We start from the raw sequence: 21,943 nt of genomic DNA on the forward strand, positions 1-21,943 counted from the left end.
TTAGCAGGCTCTTGTCTCACAGCGGTACAATGATCCATTCACGACGGCCACGGAGCCGCCGTGAATGGCTGACCCGCTCAGTGCCGGGGAATCCTGGAGTCAAGGGCGTCAAGCCCCTTCGGGTCTGGAATTAAGTGACTCCCCCTTTTTTTTTTTTTTTTATAAGAGTACCCAATGTCATCGCTCATCTTTCAAAAAGAGAGGTCATTTTGTTGATCTCAGATAAACTGGGATAAACTGGAGTTACTGGAGCTGCAGTAAAACCAGTGCTAATCAAGCCACAATGCCAAAGGCTGTGGCTCAGAAAAAAGAAGGGGTTTGTGTTAAGAAGGATGGCTTAAGTTTTCCATCTCAAGTCTCCCTTTCTGGGCCACATTACTGTAAGAATATTTAACACTTTTTTTTTTTTTTGCAAGGGGAGGGGGCAAAATAAGTTGGCAGAACTCCCAGAAACAAGCAACAAAGAAATCACCGGGGTTACAAAGTTTCTCTGGCAGCAATACGCTCATGTCGTGATTAAAGCAAAGAAGCTGAGCCAGCGCTTACGGGCGCTCCGAGCCAATGAGAGCCACGTCCACAAACACGTCACCTGATGCCTGGGGACGCAGAGCCAAGCTGCTCGCTGCTCAGCAAAGAGCGACTGTGAGCGGTCTACGACCGGCGTGCCAGGTGGACGCCATTAACCAGACAGAAAGCTACAGAGGGTCCAAAAGTACACATAATTCTGAGTTTACCTAGACTTTATTATCTAAGCATGCATTGTCTTAATCTAAAGAACGCTGTTAAATGTGAATGTGTTTAAACATATGAGCCGAGGGCAACAGGAGGTTTCAAAGGAAAGGTTTGCCAACAAGATAAGGCTGCCATTTCTGCCAGACAGGCTTCAAGCAAAAACTAAATGAGTCTGAGTTCAAGGTAAATAATGGATTTATATCGGTTAATTCTACAAATAATCGCAAAACCCCGACTGAAAGGTTGGAAAACTTTCTGCCCTCTTCTTTTCCCTCCAGTCAGCCACTTCTTTAGTGTCCTAAATGATGGTTGTGGCGACAAGGAATCGATGGAGTCAGTCCCAGTAAGGCAGATAGATTTTCCCACAGCAAGTTTTCATCATCAGTTTTGTTTTATGTTCATAAGAAGAAACTAAGAAAAGACTGAATGGAAATACCAATAAGCAGGAGGAGAACGTGTGGTGCTTTAGTGGGACAGATTCAACTTCAGGACATGTATAATAAAAACATGACATGAAGCTGTTTCTGCTCTGATCTGGCAAAAAATAAACTCTTCTTCCTAATCAGAATTATTCAGTGTGATAATCAGAATATTTCCATAGACTAAAGTAATTCCTGAAGAACAGCTTACTGTTTTTATCTGAATGTCCACTGCAGCCCCCCCCCCAAGTTATGACAGCTTCTCTTCAACTGAATTACACCAACTACACCCTCAACACCAACACAACCCACTGTATTTGCTTAAAACCAGTTATTGAAAGTTTATTTGATTTAAACTCCCCAAAGTAAGGCTTCAGTCTTCTTTTTTAGCGAATAGAAATCCAGTTTACATGTTCTCTTTATGCTGTAGGCAGAAAAAAAGGCGCAAAGAATATACATAATGAGTTTTTATTTAGGCGTTGCAAGTTTATTTTCCATTAAATTTCCAAGTTGACCATTAATAAATACATTTATAAAACAGCTGTCAACTTAAAATAAAAAAAAGAAACGGTAAAGCAAAGTGTAATTCGTGCCAGCAGATAGATTTTTCTCCTTTGATTCGTGTCTCAGGTAATGCATTTTCTGCAAGTTGCCTCTAAGCTCCATTTTTCAAGTAAATCTCCCTTTTGGAAAACTCCAGCACTTTCCTTTTAATGAAGTAATTACAGCCGTACAACAGTGAGACTTATCAGCACACCTCTAGTTTACAGTTTTCTACATTTTCACAGCAGCCTTGTTGTAAAGGTTTTTGACGAGCACGACAACCCAGAGCATCCGTCGGATACAGAACTGATGCCAAAACCGAAGACGGGTGTAAATAAGGCAGAGGTCACACTCCCCCATCAGCAGAGAGAGCATGGTGAGCCTGTGGTGCGCCCACAGTAAAGGCAGTGGAGGAGATTGGGCGTGCATGAGGGACCTTACACACAATTATAATTTCTGCATCTCTATAGAAAAATTCTCAGCTGCTACGAGTTTAGTTCACATTTGATTGTATTTACAGCTTTAGCAGTTCGGAGGCTTTCTGGAAATCCTGTTGCTGCCCTGCGCTCCACTAAAATGCAGCAGTCTCAGTTTAACTCATTTACCATGACAGTGTGGTATTGTCATACAAGCTGTCCAGCATTTCCATATGAATGGTGTGTCAGGAGGAGGCGATGGAGGCTAAGCTCTCCAACAATGCAGTTTACAGAGCCGGGGAACTTTCACATTCACCAGAGTCCAAATCCAAAATTCACGAGCTACTTTCAGCATTTTACCAGCCATCTTTTTTTTTTTTTTTTTCCCCCTCCCTGAAAAATAATAAACGGCAGCTCTTTACCTGCCAATTCATCCAGTAGAAAAACTTTCCACCAACAGCCAAAACACTCACCACATTTGGCAGGCAAGTGCAACATCCCACCCAGACAGTGTACTCAGTTGGTTAGGATGTGGTGTGATTTTGGGCCCCACATAGGGCCCGTGAGGCGACGTGAACACTGACAGGCAGTCTGTGGGCTGTTCCCGGCTTCTCATGGTGTCCGCCCCGCTCACTGCAAACAGCAGGCTGAGGAGACAGGAACGACTGATGTTACTTTCCCACCATTAAAGCACACCTCAAATAAAACATATCCTCCAATATTTCTTAATAATTTATCTTTGTGGCATCCGTTATCACATCTGTCAGCAACAGACAGATGGATTGGAGCGAATAATATTTTCCAGATTTATTGAAGTAACTTCAACTGGACGATTAAGTGAAAATGAGTTTAGCTCAACACTCCAGAAAATGTCAAATACCTTGAATATATGTTCAATTCACAACTAATTACCTGTGTTTTTTTTTTTTCTTAAAAACGCTCAAGAAGAACATGTTACATCAGGCACACATTTCTGTCTCCAAACTTTGAGCTGGTTCTGAATGCACACCACAATTTTAGGATCACACCAAACACATATCATCAAAAGGATTAGGAAATCAAAGTTTAGCGACAAGTCTCTATACATGTACCTCTGATAATAATACATGTCCTGTTGTGACCCTGCAGCACATTGATGCATTTGTAAAGGCGCACTTACACCAGGAAGTGCCTGGCTTTTGAATCCAATTGCATTTCGTCCTGCATCATATAGTTCCACAGCAGTCACTGGGATTTATCTATGAGTTACAGCTCTGATCGATCACTTCCTAACTGTTAAGTCCAATTCAGAGTCAGAGAAGCTGGAGTCTGTCCCAGCAATCACTGGGCAAGAGGGAGGGTACACCCTGGACAGGTTGCCAGTCCATCACAGGGCCAACTCAGCTCTGATTGGTGTTGATGGTAAGAACAAGGGGCGTGAATCTAACAACACATTAATTCCGATTTTTGGAGTAACAATTCGATTCTCGATTCAAACAGATTTTTGATTCATAATGAGTTTACTTAAGTTACAAAAGGTGCTAATTTCCCAAGTAATTAAATTTTTCTATAAGATAGAATAAACTGAGAAATTATTTGACCGACTCCATTTAAATTGCAACATATACAAACCTTTTTTTTTTTTTTCGTTATTTTTCTTCATTTCAATTAGGAAAAGAAAAACAACACAGTAGCCAGACCATCATTCTGCTGCTATAATACCCACGAAGACAAGTTAAAAGATCAGTAAAAACAGCAAAAATGAGGAAAAATAGCCATGACAATTAAAATAATGGATTATATGGATAATAAGGGATTAATAATGGATTATTTTTATTAATTTGAAAAAAAACAAACACTTTTTTATGTAACAAAAATATCCTTTTAAGATTGTGAAGCTAAAAAAATCCAGATATTTGAGATTTTCAATTCGATTCCCCACTTCTAGTAAGAACATCTGGATGCATGTGCCAGCTGTTCATTCCTACTTAGGCTGCTGTGATTGGGGTGACAACAGTAGGATTTTACCTCTGCAGAAACACATTTAGTTGTAACACACATTACATAAAGGTTTAAACACAAAACCGTGGTCAATCACAGCCTGCAAGACACAGTGCAATGCCATGCCTTGCAATGTGTTGTCATAGCTACAGACTGGACTCCTGGGAGGTAGTGGGATACTGGACTGACAAGTTGTAGCTCCCAGCACACTGAGGGTAATTACACTCCTTCTGGCAACGAGAAAGGATTTAATTGTCTTGTTTTAAAGATGTCCCCAAGTTTAAAGAAAACCCACTGAAACACATTGTTTTTGGTGTAAATCATCATCACACGGTTTAAAAAAACACAAACAACGAAAGCCTAATGACACTCACTAACATCTGGCTTTTGATTTAATTTCCTTCTGGGATAAATTTGGGATTCATTTAATTTCCTTCTGGGAATAATAAAGCATGTTTAATTAAATTTCATTTTGACTGCAATGTGAAAATGAATCATTCTGCCCCACATCAAGCCACCCTGCGGTTGTCATGGATACTTACTGGCTCTACATCTGATTGGGATTGATGTAAAAAAAAAAAAAAAAAAAAAAAAAAGCTACACCCTAGCAAAGATACAAATTTTCAAATAATGTTGCTGCAGTTGGAGATACGGCAATAATGAGTGGACAAAAATGTCTTGACTGTACTCGTATATTTAGACTCTATAGTATGCATTGTAAAATATTTTATAACTTTATGATTTCTCACAAACAGCCTAGTAACTGTGATCAGCTTGACTATATTAATAGCAACTATCATTTTTAAAGGTAAGGAATTTGTTATTCCTAAAAGTGACGTTCAATACACCCTGCTTCTGTCCTTCAACTTCATTGTATTGAGTCTTGCTATGATAACATCGATAATCTCTACCTATAATCTGTCACAACATTCAGCCTGCTTCCTCTGATCACAGTGTCTAGCAGGATAAGTCACACTGGAGGATTCACTGCTGGCAGAGAAGTGTGACAGACTACAAATTTGTGTGGATCGTCTTTAATTAATCTAAAAATGTGGCTTTTCGTAATCTTAATTAGTCTGTTTGTTCTCAGAATTTCATTGTGAATTCACTGCAAATGATAAAAATAAAGTGAAGCAAATGGCAACTGCACCACAAACTTGTGCATTGAGAATAACAAACTAAATACTGTCCGCAGAATAAATTAGGAGCCTGAGAGGGGGGTTAAGCTTGTTACACACTCCACAAGAAGTAAGACCTTTGTTCTTGCTCTCGAGCCTGCAAAAACAAGAACAACTTTATTTTTATTCTGGTCAATTCATACGCAACGAAGAGCTTCGTCTGCAACACGGGAGGGATCACTGCAGGTGGCGAAGTCTACGCTTCTAACTGCAATGAAGCCAATTATTTAATAATTACCAGGAAACGTTGTTCGCGGCTGGTTTTACACGCAGCTGCGCCAGTGTGTTCAACCTTCATCACACTGCACAAAAAAAGAAAGACGTTTTTTCCTGACAAAACTGCAATCTTTTTCACAAACAGAAAAAAAAAAATCATGCCTACCTGTCTCAAAAGCACGTCTTTCTTGTTTATTGTTGTAGTAAAAAATGAAAAAAATATGTTCATAGTGTCTTTTTCATTGTCTTTTGCATATAATTCTTGGAGAAAAAAAAATAACACACACGCAAACAAAAATTTATTTACAGTTTTTCTTTGGGACTTTTTACTGGTGAAGATCAGGGCTGCATTCTACTTTGAAATTCAAAGTGAGCAACACAACTCGGTCTTCCTGCTCTGTCCCCCTTTGCATCTTTTACTTTACCGATTAGTCTCGCGGACAAACAGAGCGATGATCTCTTCGTTGAAGAATAGCTCAAAAAGTTCCCCTTCAGACACATCATTGTCTTCTAAATGTGGCCCTGCAGGTTCACCAGCAGTGAACTGTCTTACTGTACTGTATGTAGCATGTAGCATGAATGCGCCGGCAGTGTGTTGAAGGTTAAATGCCACCATTTGACCTGCATCAGCAAAAATGAGTAAGTGGCAACTCTCCGCTTCATGCTTTTCCATGTTAACCACGCCCACCTCTAATGCCCGACCAATCATACGATACTTCTAAGAGCCTCATGGCTTGTGTCGAAAACTGTCTTCAACCACATCGGCGAGAACATTTCTTCTCAGGGCCTCGAGTACAAGAAAAAAGTTCTTGCTTTTTGTTCACAGCAGCCTTGGTTTTCCATGTGCTGTTGCAGAAATGGAGCATTTTAGCATTTTCTTCCAAAAGCATTTCAGGTGGTAATCTTTTTTTCCCAACATCGTTTAGAATTTCACAGAAATGCTCGTGACTGGAATTTAAAGTCTGCACCCCTTCAGGTACTTCCACTTATAATGCATGCAATGTCAGTTTACAAGTGTGTCAGTGCTTCAGGGTTTGTATATGGGAAAAGCAAAACAGAGCCTGCAGCTTAGCTCGAAATGTAAATCGTCCGGGGCTTACAGTGTGATGGTTCTCATCACTTTGCTGCTTATGTTGATGCAGTCTAAGGTCACCAGGCAGACTTGGGCATTGCTGTGACCCTCTCTGCTACAGCTGCTGTTGGACTGGTGCCAGCTGGGACGGCTGACTGTAGTGTGGTTTTATTAAAAAAAAACAGCAGAGGGATGAGAAGCCACATTCTTCATGAAAGTTGAGCAACCTCTACAGTTGATGGTTCCCTTCCCCCAACCATCTTTTCCCCCCCTCTAACTTCACAATTCCCCAGGAATTTCTTGCTGAGAACAGGATATTGCCTGGGCTTTAGGTATCCAATATCCATCTAGAAGCCGAGTCCAGAAAATACTGTGAACTAGGCTTTGTGTGTATATGTTTCCACTGGAGAAATGCAAGCATATCAATTCTTAACATTGCACCGGTTTGTGCTAAATGTTTAAAATGCATGTGAAGCTGGTGTTTGTGTCTGAAGAAGCAATTCTTTTCTTGCATTTTTCTTGAGTCCCACTTTGACAAGGTAGACTTTACAAGAGAACAGAGCTGCCCAGAGCTGCACTGAAACAAAATCAAAGAGGCTGGCAGCCCTGCAGGGAGGCCAGCACAGCAAGAGGACGGCTCATATTTTACTAGTGGAAAAAAAACATCTGTGAAAGGACATTTCATTGCAACTTTGGGCATCCATTCCTTGCTAAACTGCATTCCTCTGCCTACCCTCTTTGCTACTGATAATCAGAACAACTTAAAAGTTTATAAAAACCACAGTCTTCTAGACAAAGAAAGGGATTACTGAACACAGTGGAGAAACTCACAGCTTCTGACAGAATCTGCAAGAGATTCTCGATCCAGAGACACGTCCATCTGAGTCTCCTGCATCTAAAATAAAAACACAACAAAAAAAAAGATTTTGCTATCAGCGTCAGTTTATCATGTGCTGCAATCTCCTATAAATTAAAACTAATTAAAATGAATCAGGATATGATCTTTTGGTATTTCAAACATGTCCGTATCAGGTTGTTCATCCTTTTTGATAGAAAACATGGGAGAATATAAAACAGGCTTTACCTTAATGTGTTTTTTGAGGTATTCAGCTCTGCTCATCAGGCTTTTTATCTGTTGAGGGAAATAAAAGTGTAATTAACACTTGTACTTTCAGAATTTAGATTTATAAAACACAATAAAATATCCAGGCAAGCAGCTGATGGATACTTTATATTTTGTCATCTTAAAAACCTAAGATCTGTGGGGGTAAACAAGGAAAAAACAAAAAAACAAATTTATGATCAAACTGATCAGGTTTGCTGATCATGAGATCGTTTTAGAGCTCACATGGTACACATGTGCAAGAAGTAACTCCTGTCATCACAATCTTAAAAGTGCTCTTTGCTGCGGTAATCAGTACCCTGGTGATCATAAAGGCTCTTGGCTGTCCCGCTTACCTGTCTGCAGCAATACCCCGTTTCGACATAAAGCAAGCCCTACCGGTTATTACGACATCTTAGGTTCATAATGACAGGAGACTGACATTGATGACTTCCATAATATCCTTTAAAAACTCCAATTGGTAGTAAATAATCATGTTGGCCACAGATTCTTAGTATCTAGCTCTGACCCCAATTTGATGTAACCACAGAAATTTATACAAAATCCCTTTAATCACCAAGAACAATAAATCCGGATGAAATCTACGTGGGTGAGCAAAGAACATGAGACATATTGATAGCTTGCAGTTTTCTTGGCATATACAGCCAGCTCAGACAGAGGCTAAGGACACCTGGATCGTTGGTTCTGTCTACATATGAGAAGCAGGCATAATGAACTACGACTCAGAAAGGCGAAAGTGTGCTCAACAGTAGACGTGAGCACACATTGAAGCCAGCCGTGGCAACATGTGTTGGCTGTTTTGGGTTCTCACATACACACATGCTTTCAATTTAATCCCCCGACCCCGCCTCCCGATGCTGAGTTAGATTATTACAACCGCATCTGAATTTACTTAAGACAAGCACCCATAAAAACTTCAAATAGGGAGGTCTATGAGGCCCACTCAGCGCACCACCCCCTTCTTGGGGTTTGTTAGTGAAAAGCTGTAGTGTGTTGTTGCTTCAGTTGCTGGATGAACAATGTAGGGAAAGAAAAGCTCCTGCCGGGTTAATGGCAGACACACGTTAACCCTTGAGGTATCGGCTAACTGTAAAATACTTGTATTCCAATTCACAAATCTTTTCACATCCACAGGTCAGCCACCTTTCAGTTAAGAGAAAGACTCATTCAGCTATTCTGTATGTCTGACATTTATTTTTTTAGATGATGAGCGTATATTTGTCCCCTTTACTCCCAGTTCTCCACAATAAAAAAAAAAATAAAAAAAAATTGCAATCATGTTTGATAAGAAGAAAAAACTAAAATATCAATCTACTTGGGTTTGTCTTGAAGCAATCCTGAACTTTGGCAGGTTAGTAGAGCAGAGGTAGGATCCACCATGTCTCTAAAGACATGGTGGATCCTACCTCTGCTCTACTAACGTCTACTAACCCTAACCTGCCAAAGTTCAGGATTGCTTCCAGACACAAATGAAAATGAAATGCTCAGTCAGTTGTTGAATCTCGTCTTATTTCTTGTTCTGACACTTTTTTCCTTTCCTGCCTTTCTTCAATAATGTCCTCTTGTGCCTTTTTGACATATCAGCCGCTGTGCACGTTCAAAACAGCCAGTGTGTTATTATCCAGTTGCTGGTGTGTGACATGCAGCTGTAAAATGAAACACAGCTGCAAAATGACGCGGTGTTGCATGACAGCTCCAGGAATGTACATAATAAATGTCACTGTTTCACTGCACAAGTCAAACACGCATATTTTTAGGTCAGAAAGTTGCATAGAGCTACTTTAGGGTCTTCTCAAAGCCTCTGAATGTTGGGCCTTAAACACCTTTTGTTGTGCATTGTGTCATATAAAAGTACAGCAGTAGGAGAACGGTTCATTTGCCTGAGATGGTAAGAGGGCTAAAAATGGAGGTTAAATGGTCATTTACACTAAATGAGGCAACATTGTGGACACTGTCACTCAAACTCATCTCTTGCAACCTACCAAGTTTAAGCTGATAAAGGTCAGTGTCTCATTACCAACCATCTTCAATTACGTCTATTAGGAACCAATAGACTTAAGTCAATCTGATACCCTATTGTTAAAAAAATACCCTCTTTTTTTTGCTTTTTGTCAGTGTGATGACTTGTACAGCTGTGGAACATGAATGTAATCTATTCTAGGTTGGGTTAAAGGTGGGATTTATGTTGATGACTTGTAACTTCTTGTCATTGTCCATTTTCAGCAGCCATGCTTTGTTTTTCTGATTGGATAAAAGTATTATGTTAATATGTTTAACTGTTTGATTAATCTAGTATTAGGCTGATCAACACTTTCTCCTCAAAGACAAGTATAGCTAATATTGAAAAAGATGTGTGCTTCTGGCAACCTGATAAGATACTACTATTCATTTTTCTGTTCTCTGCTCTTCTTGGTTTTAGTTTTTACTCATTCCAGAGAGGAAATTTACTATTTTAATGCCACTCTGTGTGTGCTAACTTGTTTTTCTGCTACTAGGAGATGAGCAGGTGAGAAAATCTGATAAGAGAAGTGCGAGTTAAGAAAAAATTCTGTTGTTTTAGTTGTGAAACTACAGCAGTTAATTGAATGATGTTATAAAACGGCAGAAAACTGAAAATCTCTCTGTCGGTGGTTTTTTTCCCCCCAAATATGTGGTCATGTGACCTTTCGTGAACATAAACAGAACAATCCAATTATAAAATGGACAGTGATGTATGACTGTGCAACAGTGGTAACGACTAATGAATTATGTGACTGCAGGGAACAATAGGAGTCAGGGGTCATGTGAAGATCAGCTGGGGGCTCCATGGAGGTCTGTAATGCCAACAACTCACCTCACTGTGGAGCAGCTCTTTCCTGCGGCCCAGGGGTTCGGCTGGCTCGTCGAGGAAAAAAAATGGGACAAAAAAACAAAAAGGTACAAGAGTAATGAAAAGAGCGGAGCAGAGGAGGCCACTACCTAATCACTTTGTTTGTTCAAGAGGAGGCTGACTACTAGATTAGATTTCGCTAGCGTGTAGACTGCCGGGCTCAAGAGTGGAAATTGCTGTAATGTAGGCCAGTGTTTTTGCAGTCAGTCATCCTTTAGGGCAGAGTGACAGAAAAGTGGAGGAAGAGGAGGAGGGCTTTGTGGTGGGGAGGCATGTTGGGAAGCTGTGCAACAAAGAGCTCTTAGCTAAACAAAGAACCAATGTTTTCTTCCAACGATCTCTGTGCTGGTATCTACTGCACCACACAGCGAGAGAGCAGAGAGAGAAGCTGCTTGGGACGACGTCTGCCAAACCAGCACATCGTTTATTACTAAACCAAGTCAGTGAAAGTAAAAGTTTTCCTTCTAACAGAAGATCTCTTGCAAAGAATTTTTTTAGTTCACTTTTTAACCAATTAAAGGGAAAGAAAGGTAAAAAAAAAAAAAAAAAAAAAAAAATCCGATTGGATTCATCTCAGCAGCACAATGTCAATGAGAGAAGCTCATGTCTATTAGAAAAGTAATAGTTTTTATTTGTCTCCAGTGTTAAATAACACACATAAACAAAGTATGTTGCTTGAATGGGAAGCAGATGGCAGAGCTCTCGTACCACACACAGGGTGCTGGCACCGGGTCTCATCCCAGCTCAAAGCCACATCTGGATCACTATCCCACCTCTTCCATTAGGCTGATCTTCCAGATGAGCTCATGAAGCCGGCTTATTGGACGCCAGGCCACAGAGAGCGTCACTCCTCTGTCTGTCCCTTATTAGTCCCCTCTATCCCAGTCTACTGATTCCAGTCTCTGTGTTTACATACACAGATAGATCACAGTCTCGCTGTTTCCAGTTAAGTCTCATTAAAATGAGACATCTTTGTTGTTTTTTAATTTTTCTCAGCATCACTCTTAAGAACAATTTTCTTTGTTTAACAACTTTTCCAACATGGATTCACTTACGATTCCAACTGAATATCCTGCCTATACTTCTCTGAGTGTCCTCTACATCCTACTAACGCTGACTTTTAGCTTCTTTGCTTTGTGTCGGAGCAGCTGCCATCATTCAAACACTCAATACCAGAATAAAATGGTCATAATTAAAGAGAGAAAAGCATTTTTACCTGCCAGTGCCAACAGTAACTCTCCTAAGCATTGTTGGTACAAATCAAGAGCTTCGTGGTCATCTGAGCCGCCTTCCTCCTAAGAGATAAGTTTAAAGTTAACAATGCTTTAAGCACCTTAAATCATCCTTATTACGCCATCATCCAGCTGAATCAGTAGAAAGGAAACCAATGTGGACGAGGCAAATTTTTGATCCGTAAACAGCACTGGTTTGTCTGGTTTGCACTCAGTCACGTGTTTTTTTGGTTAAACCTACATTCCCAGCAAGCTTATGTGTACATCCCTGAAGTAGTTGACAAATCTAACCTTAGCAATAGCGACGGAGGCCAACTCCAGGGCAGCAAGCAGTCGAGGTTGGTCTTGAGACATTTCTACAGCATGGAAAAACAGATGACATGTTAAATTCAGGGGCAGATCAGTCTATAAAGCAATGCTCCTCCTGCATTGATGATGCTTATTAGAGACATGAGTTTCATGATTTACATATATTCTCCACAAGATTTAATCAAAGTAATGGATTATTATGGAAACACATGACGTGTTTTTGACAATAGCTGCATAAAGCCAGAGGTCTCAGACTTAAAAACACTACAGAACTTTTGCCAACTTGCAATTTTTCCCCCCTATCGACGACTAATTCAGCATCCATCTTGCATTCTACCTGACAAAAGACGATGTTACGATGACTCTTGCTTTGTCCCTTTTTTAATCTTCTTGCATTTATTTGTTGAATCTGTGAAGTTGTGTGTTTAAAACAGCTAGTGTGTTTTCTAGCATGAAGCGAAACTCTTCTGCAACATTAAGCAGCGTCCCGGATGTAAAAGTTGCATAGTGTGGTTTGTCAGCCTCAGGATGCTGCTGGGCAGCAGCAGCTCCAGAAACGCACATTATACATGTCACTGTGTCATCAAATAAAGTCCGAAAGGTGGAGTTTTAAGGTCAGAAAGTTACACAATGCGCCTTTAAAGCAGTGAAATTCTGACTCATACTACCTATAAAACTGTGATGTTAAAGATGCTAACACAACTAAACTATTCAGCAGACAACTAACAGCTTCACTCTTCAGCTTTCAGCAACATATCACGTCCTGCATGGATGCCAAAAAGAAGCTGAAATGTGGGACTGCCACAAATCTGGCAACACACCAGCTCAAAGAATCAGATTTATTCCATTTTCTTGGAGGGGAAAATGAACAATCTCATACTGTGGTCGTTACAGGACTGGATGTGCATATTTACTAAAATTAAAGTAGAAAAGTCAGGCTGAATCATTGACAGGACAAACCCACCACAAGAATGTAAGCTTCACAACACTTTTACGACTTAGTCCAGAGCTGGAAAATGACCTAAAATCTGATATCTGCAATGTGCATAATGACTTCACGTCTTACAGCTCCAGATGGGATTTAGGTTGTCCGTTTATTGTAGTGTGGCTCATCTTAGATGATCTGAACGGAAATGCCCCCTGCTTCTGAAGGTGAACAACGCTCCTCATTTCTCCTGATTTTAAAATCAAACTTAACAATGAATGATTTAATCAGCTATGTTTAAAACAATTAAAAAATACTGAAAATCCAACTATTGGAAGAGTTGACACTTCGAGTGTCCGGTAGTGTCTACCTTCAGATTGTTGCTATTGGATTTGTTAAAATTTTCCGTTGGCAGGCAGATCCCTTTTCATGGATCCCAGATCAGACTGGGAACTGGAGTTTGGAAGTCAAGTTAATGCTCTGTTGTCTCCCTGAACTGTTTGTGTGTACTGTCCTGTTGGGGGAGGCTGCTGCCTGTGGAAAATATTGGGTTCTCTGGCTTTAAAAACAATGAAACCAGGATTAAACACTGCACTGGTTTTAATGTTTATATTGCAAAACCCCAAACCTTAGAAAAAACAAATATCTTATGGACTGCAATAATCTGCCTGCACTTATCTAAGCTGTCTTTTTGCTACCCAGCCAGATAATAGCTACATGTCTAAATACAATGAACCTGCCTCTTCTTTTAGCCTGATTTGTAATCTTTACCTCGGAGAACATCTCTGGACGTCCGCGCCTCCTCAAATCTCTGCTTGTTGTCTGAAGCTAGCAGGGCTTTCAGCTCCTCAGCTCTGGACACGTACTGTTTGACCTGGAAGAAGTCCTCTCACATTCACTTACCACAGCAGCAGCAAACACACATGCTCCTCATGCTCTAAAGACACACTGCGTGTTTTCCATAAAGGAGAGTTTAATCTAAGCGAAGGGCCACTGGAGCACAAAACAGACCGACTGAAAACAGGAGGCAATCTAAATGTGAATATGAAGGAGCGTTTCAGGCCTACCTTCTGCCTGAGGGCATCTTTACGCTTTGGGTCGGTCTCATCTGGAAAGCGAGGAGAGATATTGTGGTTTGATCTTTGGAGTATTTTCCTTTCACTGTAACAAAGACTGCCGAAGGGCTTAGAGTCACAGACAGGATATGAGAGTGCTTGTTCCTCTTACAGTGAATAGCGGGGACAAAGTGCTCAAGGGCAGCGCAGTACAGAGAAAGAGCAGCAGACCTCTCCCCCTCCTGGTCCTTCTCAACAGCCTGAAGTACCAGCTCTTTCTAAAAAATAAACAAAGAACAGATACAGTCACATCACATATGAGGCAAGCATGTGCACAAAACTATTAGAGTATGTGGCCATGTGCATGGTCAGTCGCAACCAAACGTATCCATTTATGTCATGCAGTGTATTCTAACCGCCTTACTGCTTTCACTATACTGTCTGCACTTGGCATGTGCTCCAAATCCAAAAAGGGATGAGTGAAGAATTCTGCAAAGGTGATCCGGGCATCTGGATTTCTCTCAAGCAGCCGCAGCAGAAGGTCCCTGCAGTCCTTGGAAACCCTGGCCCCGGGAGGGAGCTGATACACAAAACACAACCTTATTATGTTGCTCCCAATCCACAGGATGGTCCAAGGAGAAAAGGGCAGCACATTGTTGCCCCAGACCCTTCAGTCTCACATCACTACTTTCTGCCAAAAGATGACCTTTAAACTCTGTGTGACTCCTTGGATAATGGACCATGTGCTAATGCAATCCATTAAGTCGGTGCCTAATGTTTGACACGGGAATTCAACTGTTTTCAAAGTGCTCCATCATCAAAAGTACATGTAAACTGAAACATCCCAGAGGGAATCAACACATGGTTTTTTGTATCTAGCAGGAAAACTAAGGAAACTAACAGCTAAACTTCATTTTCTGTTATCTGACTGACTATAAAAATATATTAGAAGTATTTTTATGATGTACATAAAGACTTTTGAACCACATAAATGGCTAAATGTTACTTTATAATAGGAAAAACAGATAAAAATTTAAACCCATTAGTGTCACTAAATGTTGGATGAGATTATGCAGAAGAACTAACCTTGTAGAAATTGACATGCTGTTCCTACTGGAGTGGAACAACCTGCCATCTAGTGGCTTAATAGATACTAATAAAACAATGGACACCAGGGCTTGGTCGTTGAATGTGTATGTGACGGTGCAGTAAAACATCATTTTCAACAAATTTTTAGTGTTTATATTCAATGGCACATCCACAAATACCTCACTGTTTTCATATGGAGAGAAAATTAACTAATAATTTGATTGTTTTTGTACTATTTCTTTTCTATTCTGTAGGATAATGTTGTTGAGCCTGGGATTGTGTACAGCACTTTAGTAAACAGTGTTGTTTTAAAGCGCACTATAAATAAAATTGGATTGGATTGGATATTATTGTGTGTATGTGTGTAACATGATTTGCAAACTATAAATTATGTGTACCTTAAGATAGTTGTAAACGTATGTTTAAAAGCACGCAAAATATCTAGAAAATACACACAAAAAATGCACATGCACAAATGAAAAAAATGCAAAAACATTATTTTTTACACACAAAATAATTACATTTAACTTCATAAATCTCATGTCAGTCAAATTGTGGTGTTTCATTCAGCTTCTGATCATTTACATGGAGTCTGTTCTTGTAAACTGATCCACTGATGCACTTTTGCCTGCGTTTCATTTATGTATGAATCTATGTATGGATGTACGTGTGCGAACACAATTCAACGATTCAGTTTATGAGGTCAAAGACAAAGAAATTTTTGTGCAAAATATCAATGTTTGTACATTTTTATTTGTACATGTGCATTTTCTGGATATTTGTGTGTATATTTCAACATACATTTTCAAGTATCCAAAGTTACACACAAATTAGTTCACAAAGTGTGTAAATCACAAATTAAATACGCACAATGATACCGAGTTGATTTTCTCTTCATCTTTTCACACTCATCATCACTAACCTCAACAGGCTGGTTACTCCGGATCTTCTCCTCCAGTTCACTGTATGACTTGGACGCAAACGGTGCTCGTCCAAACAAGGCCTCTGTGTGAACACAAACAATCCTGAACTTCGGCAGGTTTACTCAGCAAGGCGCCGTGGCAGTTCGAGACCAACCATCCAGAATTTACACATTTACTGTATAATTAAGGCGATAACAGGAATTCAACAACAATTATATTTTCAAAACATAACTATCTGACAAAAAAAATCCTCTTTCTTATGCATCTCAGTGATGCTATAAAACAGTATTTGTCACAGCATCTCATCTCAAAACTCCAGATGAATAAAAACAGAACTAAATGTGGTCTTTGGTTCTACATTGTGACAAAGATCCTACGTGTCCAAAATCAGCTTCTCCTGCTGAGAAATAATGGCAAATTTTGATTTTTCAAATGCACGAGTATTAACTTTGTTTTTTATGCATCAAACAAAGCCAGCATATTTATTACACGGATGAATCTCTTCACATTAATGTGTTCATTTCGACCGCCCTATTTTTTTTTTTTTTTTGCCTCTTAACAACAGTGTTACATACATTTGTGAACCCCAGTTAAACCCACCAGTCACCGGTGGTGCATCTCTTTACTGGGTCCTACTGGAGATTTCAGTCTTACTTTGCTTCCACGTCTCACATCAGGTTGAAATTATCTGCACAAATTAACACCTCCACCTCATTCTATGCGAAGGTCTTTGTTTATCTTTATTAAGTTTTTGAATGAGCACTAATAAAGAGGAGTGATGCATCATGTGGGTTTTAAGTAGAAAAGAAACTGAAAGCATCAGTAGGAGCTCGTTGGTGTGAAAATATATCTCTTCCTCAAGTACGTTTCCAATCTAGTGGATTTTTGGATGTATACATTTTTCTCTGGTTTTCTATTGACCCCAAATTTCCAAAGTGAAGAGGGTTTAACTTTCCTAAACAATAACTGGATAGAAATGTATGCAAACATAATATAACGACAGTGTTAGTCCCACCAACAGTGCTGACTGGTTAACTGCTGGCAATCCTGCATCTGAAAGCTTTTTCAGGTTAAAAACCTCTGTGTCATATCCTAAATGAATTTTGTGTAATATTTGCATAAGAAAAAAAAAGGTAAATAATCAGTTATTAATATGTTTGGGCCACTAGAGACAGAATTCATTAAATTATAAGCTTTTCCATTTAGCTTCTATGACACACAGCGACAAGAACTCCACCCATTTAATGTTGTGCTTTGTCACTCCACAGTCCTCTGTGCTACTGCAATATTATGGCTTTATCGCTGTACTATTAACCCACTAAAAGAGCCCTTCAGCCACTTGTCAGTATGTGATTAATAGCACAATTCTGTTCTAACCTACTGAGCGCGCTCTTTCAAGCCTCCAGGTCCACTTCAATGATTAACCTTTTAATGCTGGAAAAGCAGCTAAAATATGGTGTTATTAATCACTATTACATGGAAATCTACAACTGAACAAGGCATTACCACAGACTCACATATGGAAATGTAACAAGAGATGCATGAAAGTGAACAGATTATTTAGAAGATTATAACGCTCTCACCATATAGAATGACTCCTACAGACCAGAGATCCACCCTGGAGTCGTACTGGCGCCTGCAAACCATCTCAGGAGCCATGTAAAGAGGAGAACCTCTCAGGGCACTCTGCTCATCCCACGGTGACATGTACTGTGCAAAACCAAAATCTGAGAGCACATAAAAATGTAAGAAAATGTTTAATTATATGGCAAATTTCATAATAAAAATTACAAAGTTCTTCACAATAAAACCCCAAAACTCAAAACAACATAAAAGAACACAAAAACAAATTAAAAAAAAAAAAAAAGCAAGTTTAAAAAGATGTTTTTAGCAGCTTTTTAAAAAAGAGGAAGGCTCTCAGGCTGAGAGGAAGGGAGTTCAGCAGAAGAGGAGCCGCTGCTGCGAAGGCTCAGTCACCGTTAGTTTTAAGCCATGTTTGTGTAACAACCGGCAGATGCTGATCAGCAGATCTCAGAGACCTGCTGGGAAGTATGGCTGTAAAAGTTCCCAGATATAACCAGGTGCGTGGTCGTGTATAAGTTAAAACCAGAATTTTAAAATGCACTCTGTGGTGGATCAGGAGCCAGTGCAGCTGGATCAGTAGCGGGGTGACAGGAGGGAATTTAGAAGATTTAGTTTAGCAGCCTTGCAGCAGCATTCTGGACACAACATTTCCTCTGTGAGCTCCTGTGGATAAAACCCCATAAAACTATGTAAAAACTGTATCAGTCATCATGCTTACAGTAGGATTATAAACATGAGAGCTACTTCATAAGTATATAATTCATGATCATTAAATTATCATAAATATAATTAAAATAATTATAAGAAAAAACAGATAATGATGATGTTCAAAAGAAAATGAGAAGAAAAAGTATTTCTCTGTATGTGACACACTATCAGTGTATTTGATTGTTTATGTGCGAGGGTGTGAGATCACCTGCTAACTTGAGGACCGAGCCACTGAGCAGAATATTCTGAGGCTTCAAATCCAGGTGTGAGATATTTCGTTCATGAAGGAACTGGAGGGCGCAGGCTGTTTGTGCAGACATGTTTACACTTACAAATGATGACTGAATACAATCTCAGTCAATTCTGCTGAAATTTCTACTAAAAGAAGAAGTTACACGAATGATCCCACAAAATTGTCAAGCAGCACGAACAAGAAAAAATAAAAAGTTTTCATTTCTTAACTTGGCTGAACTTGATGTAAGCAACTCTTACAGATGTATTTCAACCAGAATGACTCACCTATCTGCTGCAGGAAGCGTCTGGCCACGCTTTCAGGTAAAATCCTGCGACTGCGAATGAAGCGGGAGAGATCTCCCCCTGAGCACCACTCCAGGATCAAATAGATGTTCTCAGCATCCCACTGAAAAGAATTTTAAAAAAAAAACCTTCTGCACACAATGAAAGGATTTTTGTTGCAGAAAAAAAAAGTTTAATTTTGCTTGGAGCAAAACTCTGATTATGTGTCTACAGTTATTAGGGTTATAACATTGCTTTTAAAATTGATGCATTAATAATAATAATTTTTTTTTTTTAAATTGATGCATTAATAATAATAATAATTAAAAAAACAATGCTACAATCAGTATTTTACCTCTATAACAAAAGCAATGACACTTTTTGTGTATTAATGATATCTTACTTTGAATTTTTTTTATTTATTTAAATGTATTCTATAAAATATGTATAAAATAATATATTTTCATAATTATAACATGCACATATTATATGAAAATATAGCTTTATCATTTTCTTTTCCTATTCATCACTAACTTGGGTAATTATAATGTATGCATTTATTCAGTTGTAAAATATGTTTATTTGTTCCTCAGGAAGCGATAGTGTGTTGGATGGCTCACTATTGTCCACTGAAGTGGTTCATTTATAAATATACAATCCTCATTCGTGAATATGCAAGAAAAAAAACTTGTAAATAGATATCCACTGTATTGGCATTAAATGGTTAATTTCTGTGAATCTTTTAACTAAATTATGTTGAAGTTATATGTCTTTGTGTAACAAAATAGTTTGTGGCAGAGAGTGATCATAACTACTTTTAAAGCTGTGAGTAATTGTTACAGAACTTAATTTCTTCTGTCAACTGGAAAAAACTACATTATTCTTTAAAAATATAAGGCATCAATCAAAGGATCAATCAAATCGAGTGGAAATAAAGGAAAAAACTTGCTTAAATAAACCATGAAACTAGTACATAATGGGAAGGCGAGTGGTTACCTGAAAATCTTTCAACTGGACTATATGAGGATGACGAATAGTTTTCAAAATCTCAATCTCTGTGAGCAGGTTTTCTGTTGCAGTCTTGTTCAGAGTCTTCTTCCCAACCACTTTCACTGCTACCACCTCTCTGTTGTTCCCCTGCAGCATGACATTGATATGCTTAACTTTCACTCGGAAGCAAAACAAAACACACTGATGTCCTTTATTCTATTGAAACACATTCATTCCAACTAAAAGAAAAACAATACAACAATTCATCACAGTAGTTGAATCATTATTTATCATCACCTTTCTGTAGGCCTTGTAGACTGTAGCATATGTACCACTGCCCAGCCGCTCTGTGAGGATAAAATCCACCAGCTTTGGAGGAGCATAACTGGATGTTGAAGCCATGCTTACAAAGCAACATTGGACACTCCCAGGCAGGTCTCAGCTGAAATATATGATCAGTATGCTGCTGTTAACAATGCCCTCTTATGTTTTAATAGGTAAATCAGAGGTAAGATGTTCCCTGGTCGTTGCATAATAAATAAATCTTTATGCAAATTAATAATGTATCCCCCACCATTCAGTTTTAAAACAGCTTATTTCTTGATTTTTACACGCTGTGTGAAATAGTAATTAAATTAAATTAAATTCAACTTTATTTATATAGCGTCAAATCACGGCAATGCCATTTCAAGACGCTTTACAGACAGGATTTACATACTCTGATATAGAAAAATACCAACGTAGCAAATGTAGATCTCATAAACAAACTAATAAACAAACCAATAAAATCAACTTTACTGCTCTGTTGTAACTACTAATTAAGGTTGCTTAATTTACCCTGAAAATATGTAGATTTTCACATGTATGTCGAGGATTTTTTTTTTTTTAGCATGCATCTAAAGTGTTGACAAACAAACTGCGAACCAGTTGAATTAGTTGCCAAACATGCTAGCTAGCTAACACAGCACATTTGTACAATTTGTTGCTACCGGAACAGTAGATATATGATAAGTTTTCTAACGTCACTTAGGTCTTAAACAGAAGCGTGAAATGCTTTCTGTGGTTATTTAATGAAACAGTAAAACAGAGAGGGATAATGGTTCACACTAACCTGTCAGAAACCCCACCGCTACACATGAATGAAGTGTTTACATCACTGCGACAGGCAGGAGTTGTGACATGCCGCTGTACATAGACATCATATACATAGACGTCGCATCGTATCACGCTGTCTGTACGAGCTGACGTCTCATCGCGCCGCCATCTTGGATGGGTCTCTCATGCGCCTCCCAAGCATTTATTTGTAAGATTTTTATTTGTAAGCCGAGTCACAACAATAATTTCACGAATTTCTCCCTGATTTTTCTCAGTTTACTTTGTTACAAAGGACAGCTATATTGTTATGATACAAATCATTATAAAATATTAAAAAACAACGTGCTTTTATGCTAAAATATTTTTATATGCTATTTAACTAAGACATAAGGTAGCAACAATATAAGTAAATGTATAAATGAATTCCATACTAACATGTTTGATTGTTTATTGATGCATTTGGATTTGTCTCTTTTTTTTCTGGTCAAATGAATTATTATTCAACTTCGTGAAACGTAATTCCACACCATCTGCTTTAATATTTCACCGGTTATTGCAACCTTACAGACAACAAATAAAGACAAACAAATAAAGCCGGTAAAACTAACCTCCTTGCTACCATGTAAAACTCTCTTTGTGAAGCATCAATATCATATTTTTCCAGAAACACCTCATAGGAGTCAAATTTATCATTTGCATTTAGTAGATTACTCACTGTGTTAGGATTATTTATTAACAAATTATGTAGACAAGTGTTTTGTTTGTGTGTAATATATACGCATTGTTCCACAGAAAACAGTGATGTGGGGAAACTACGACTCTGTAGCGAGACTGGAAAGTGGAGACCCATCCAATATGGCGGCAACGCTGGTTCACTCTCCAGGGCACAATGAGGCGTCTATGTATATATAATGTCTATGCTGCTGCAGGGTTGTGAACAGCTGACAAAGTGTGTCTCAAAATATCACA

At 38.9% G+C, this 21,943-nt stretch overlaps 1 protein-coding gene across 1 annotated transcript; it reads right to left on the minus strand.

Annotated features, from left to right (window-relative positions):
* Window positions 1-1,638: 1,638 nt before the first annotated feature.
* On the minus strand, window positions 1,639-21,040 carry ulk3 (unc-51 like kinase 3). Its single transcript, XM_079239920.1, has 17 exons — window positions 20,991-21,040; window positions 20,177-20,321; window positions 19,886-20,026; window positions 18,893-19,013; window positions 18,582-18,677; window positions 17,665-17,808; window positions 16,081-16,163; window positions 14,494-14,649; window positions 14,242-14,347; window positions 14,082-14,122; window positions 13,786-13,888; window positions 12,072-12,136; window positions 11,765-11,843; window positions 10,513-10,553; window positions 7,641-7,688; window positions 7,388-7,451; window positions 1,639-2,757 (listed from the first exon to the last, which is right to left on the minus strand). The coding sequence occupies exons 2-17, from the start codon at window positions 20,279-20,281 to the stop codon at window positions 2,741-2,743; spliced, it is 1,410 nt and encodes a 469-aa protein (XP_079096046.1). The 5' UTR covers window positions 20,282-20,321; window positions 20,991-21,040; the 3' UTR covers window positions 1,639-2,740.
* Window positions 21,041-21,943: the final 903 nt, after the last annotated feature.

This window comes from Telmatherina bonti, assembly GCF_933228915.1.
Source record: "Telmatherina bonti genome assembly, chromosome: 1".
Lineage (NCBI taxonomy): Eukaryota > Metazoa > Chordata > Actinopteri > Atheriniformes > Telmatherinidae > Telmatherina > Telmatherina bonti.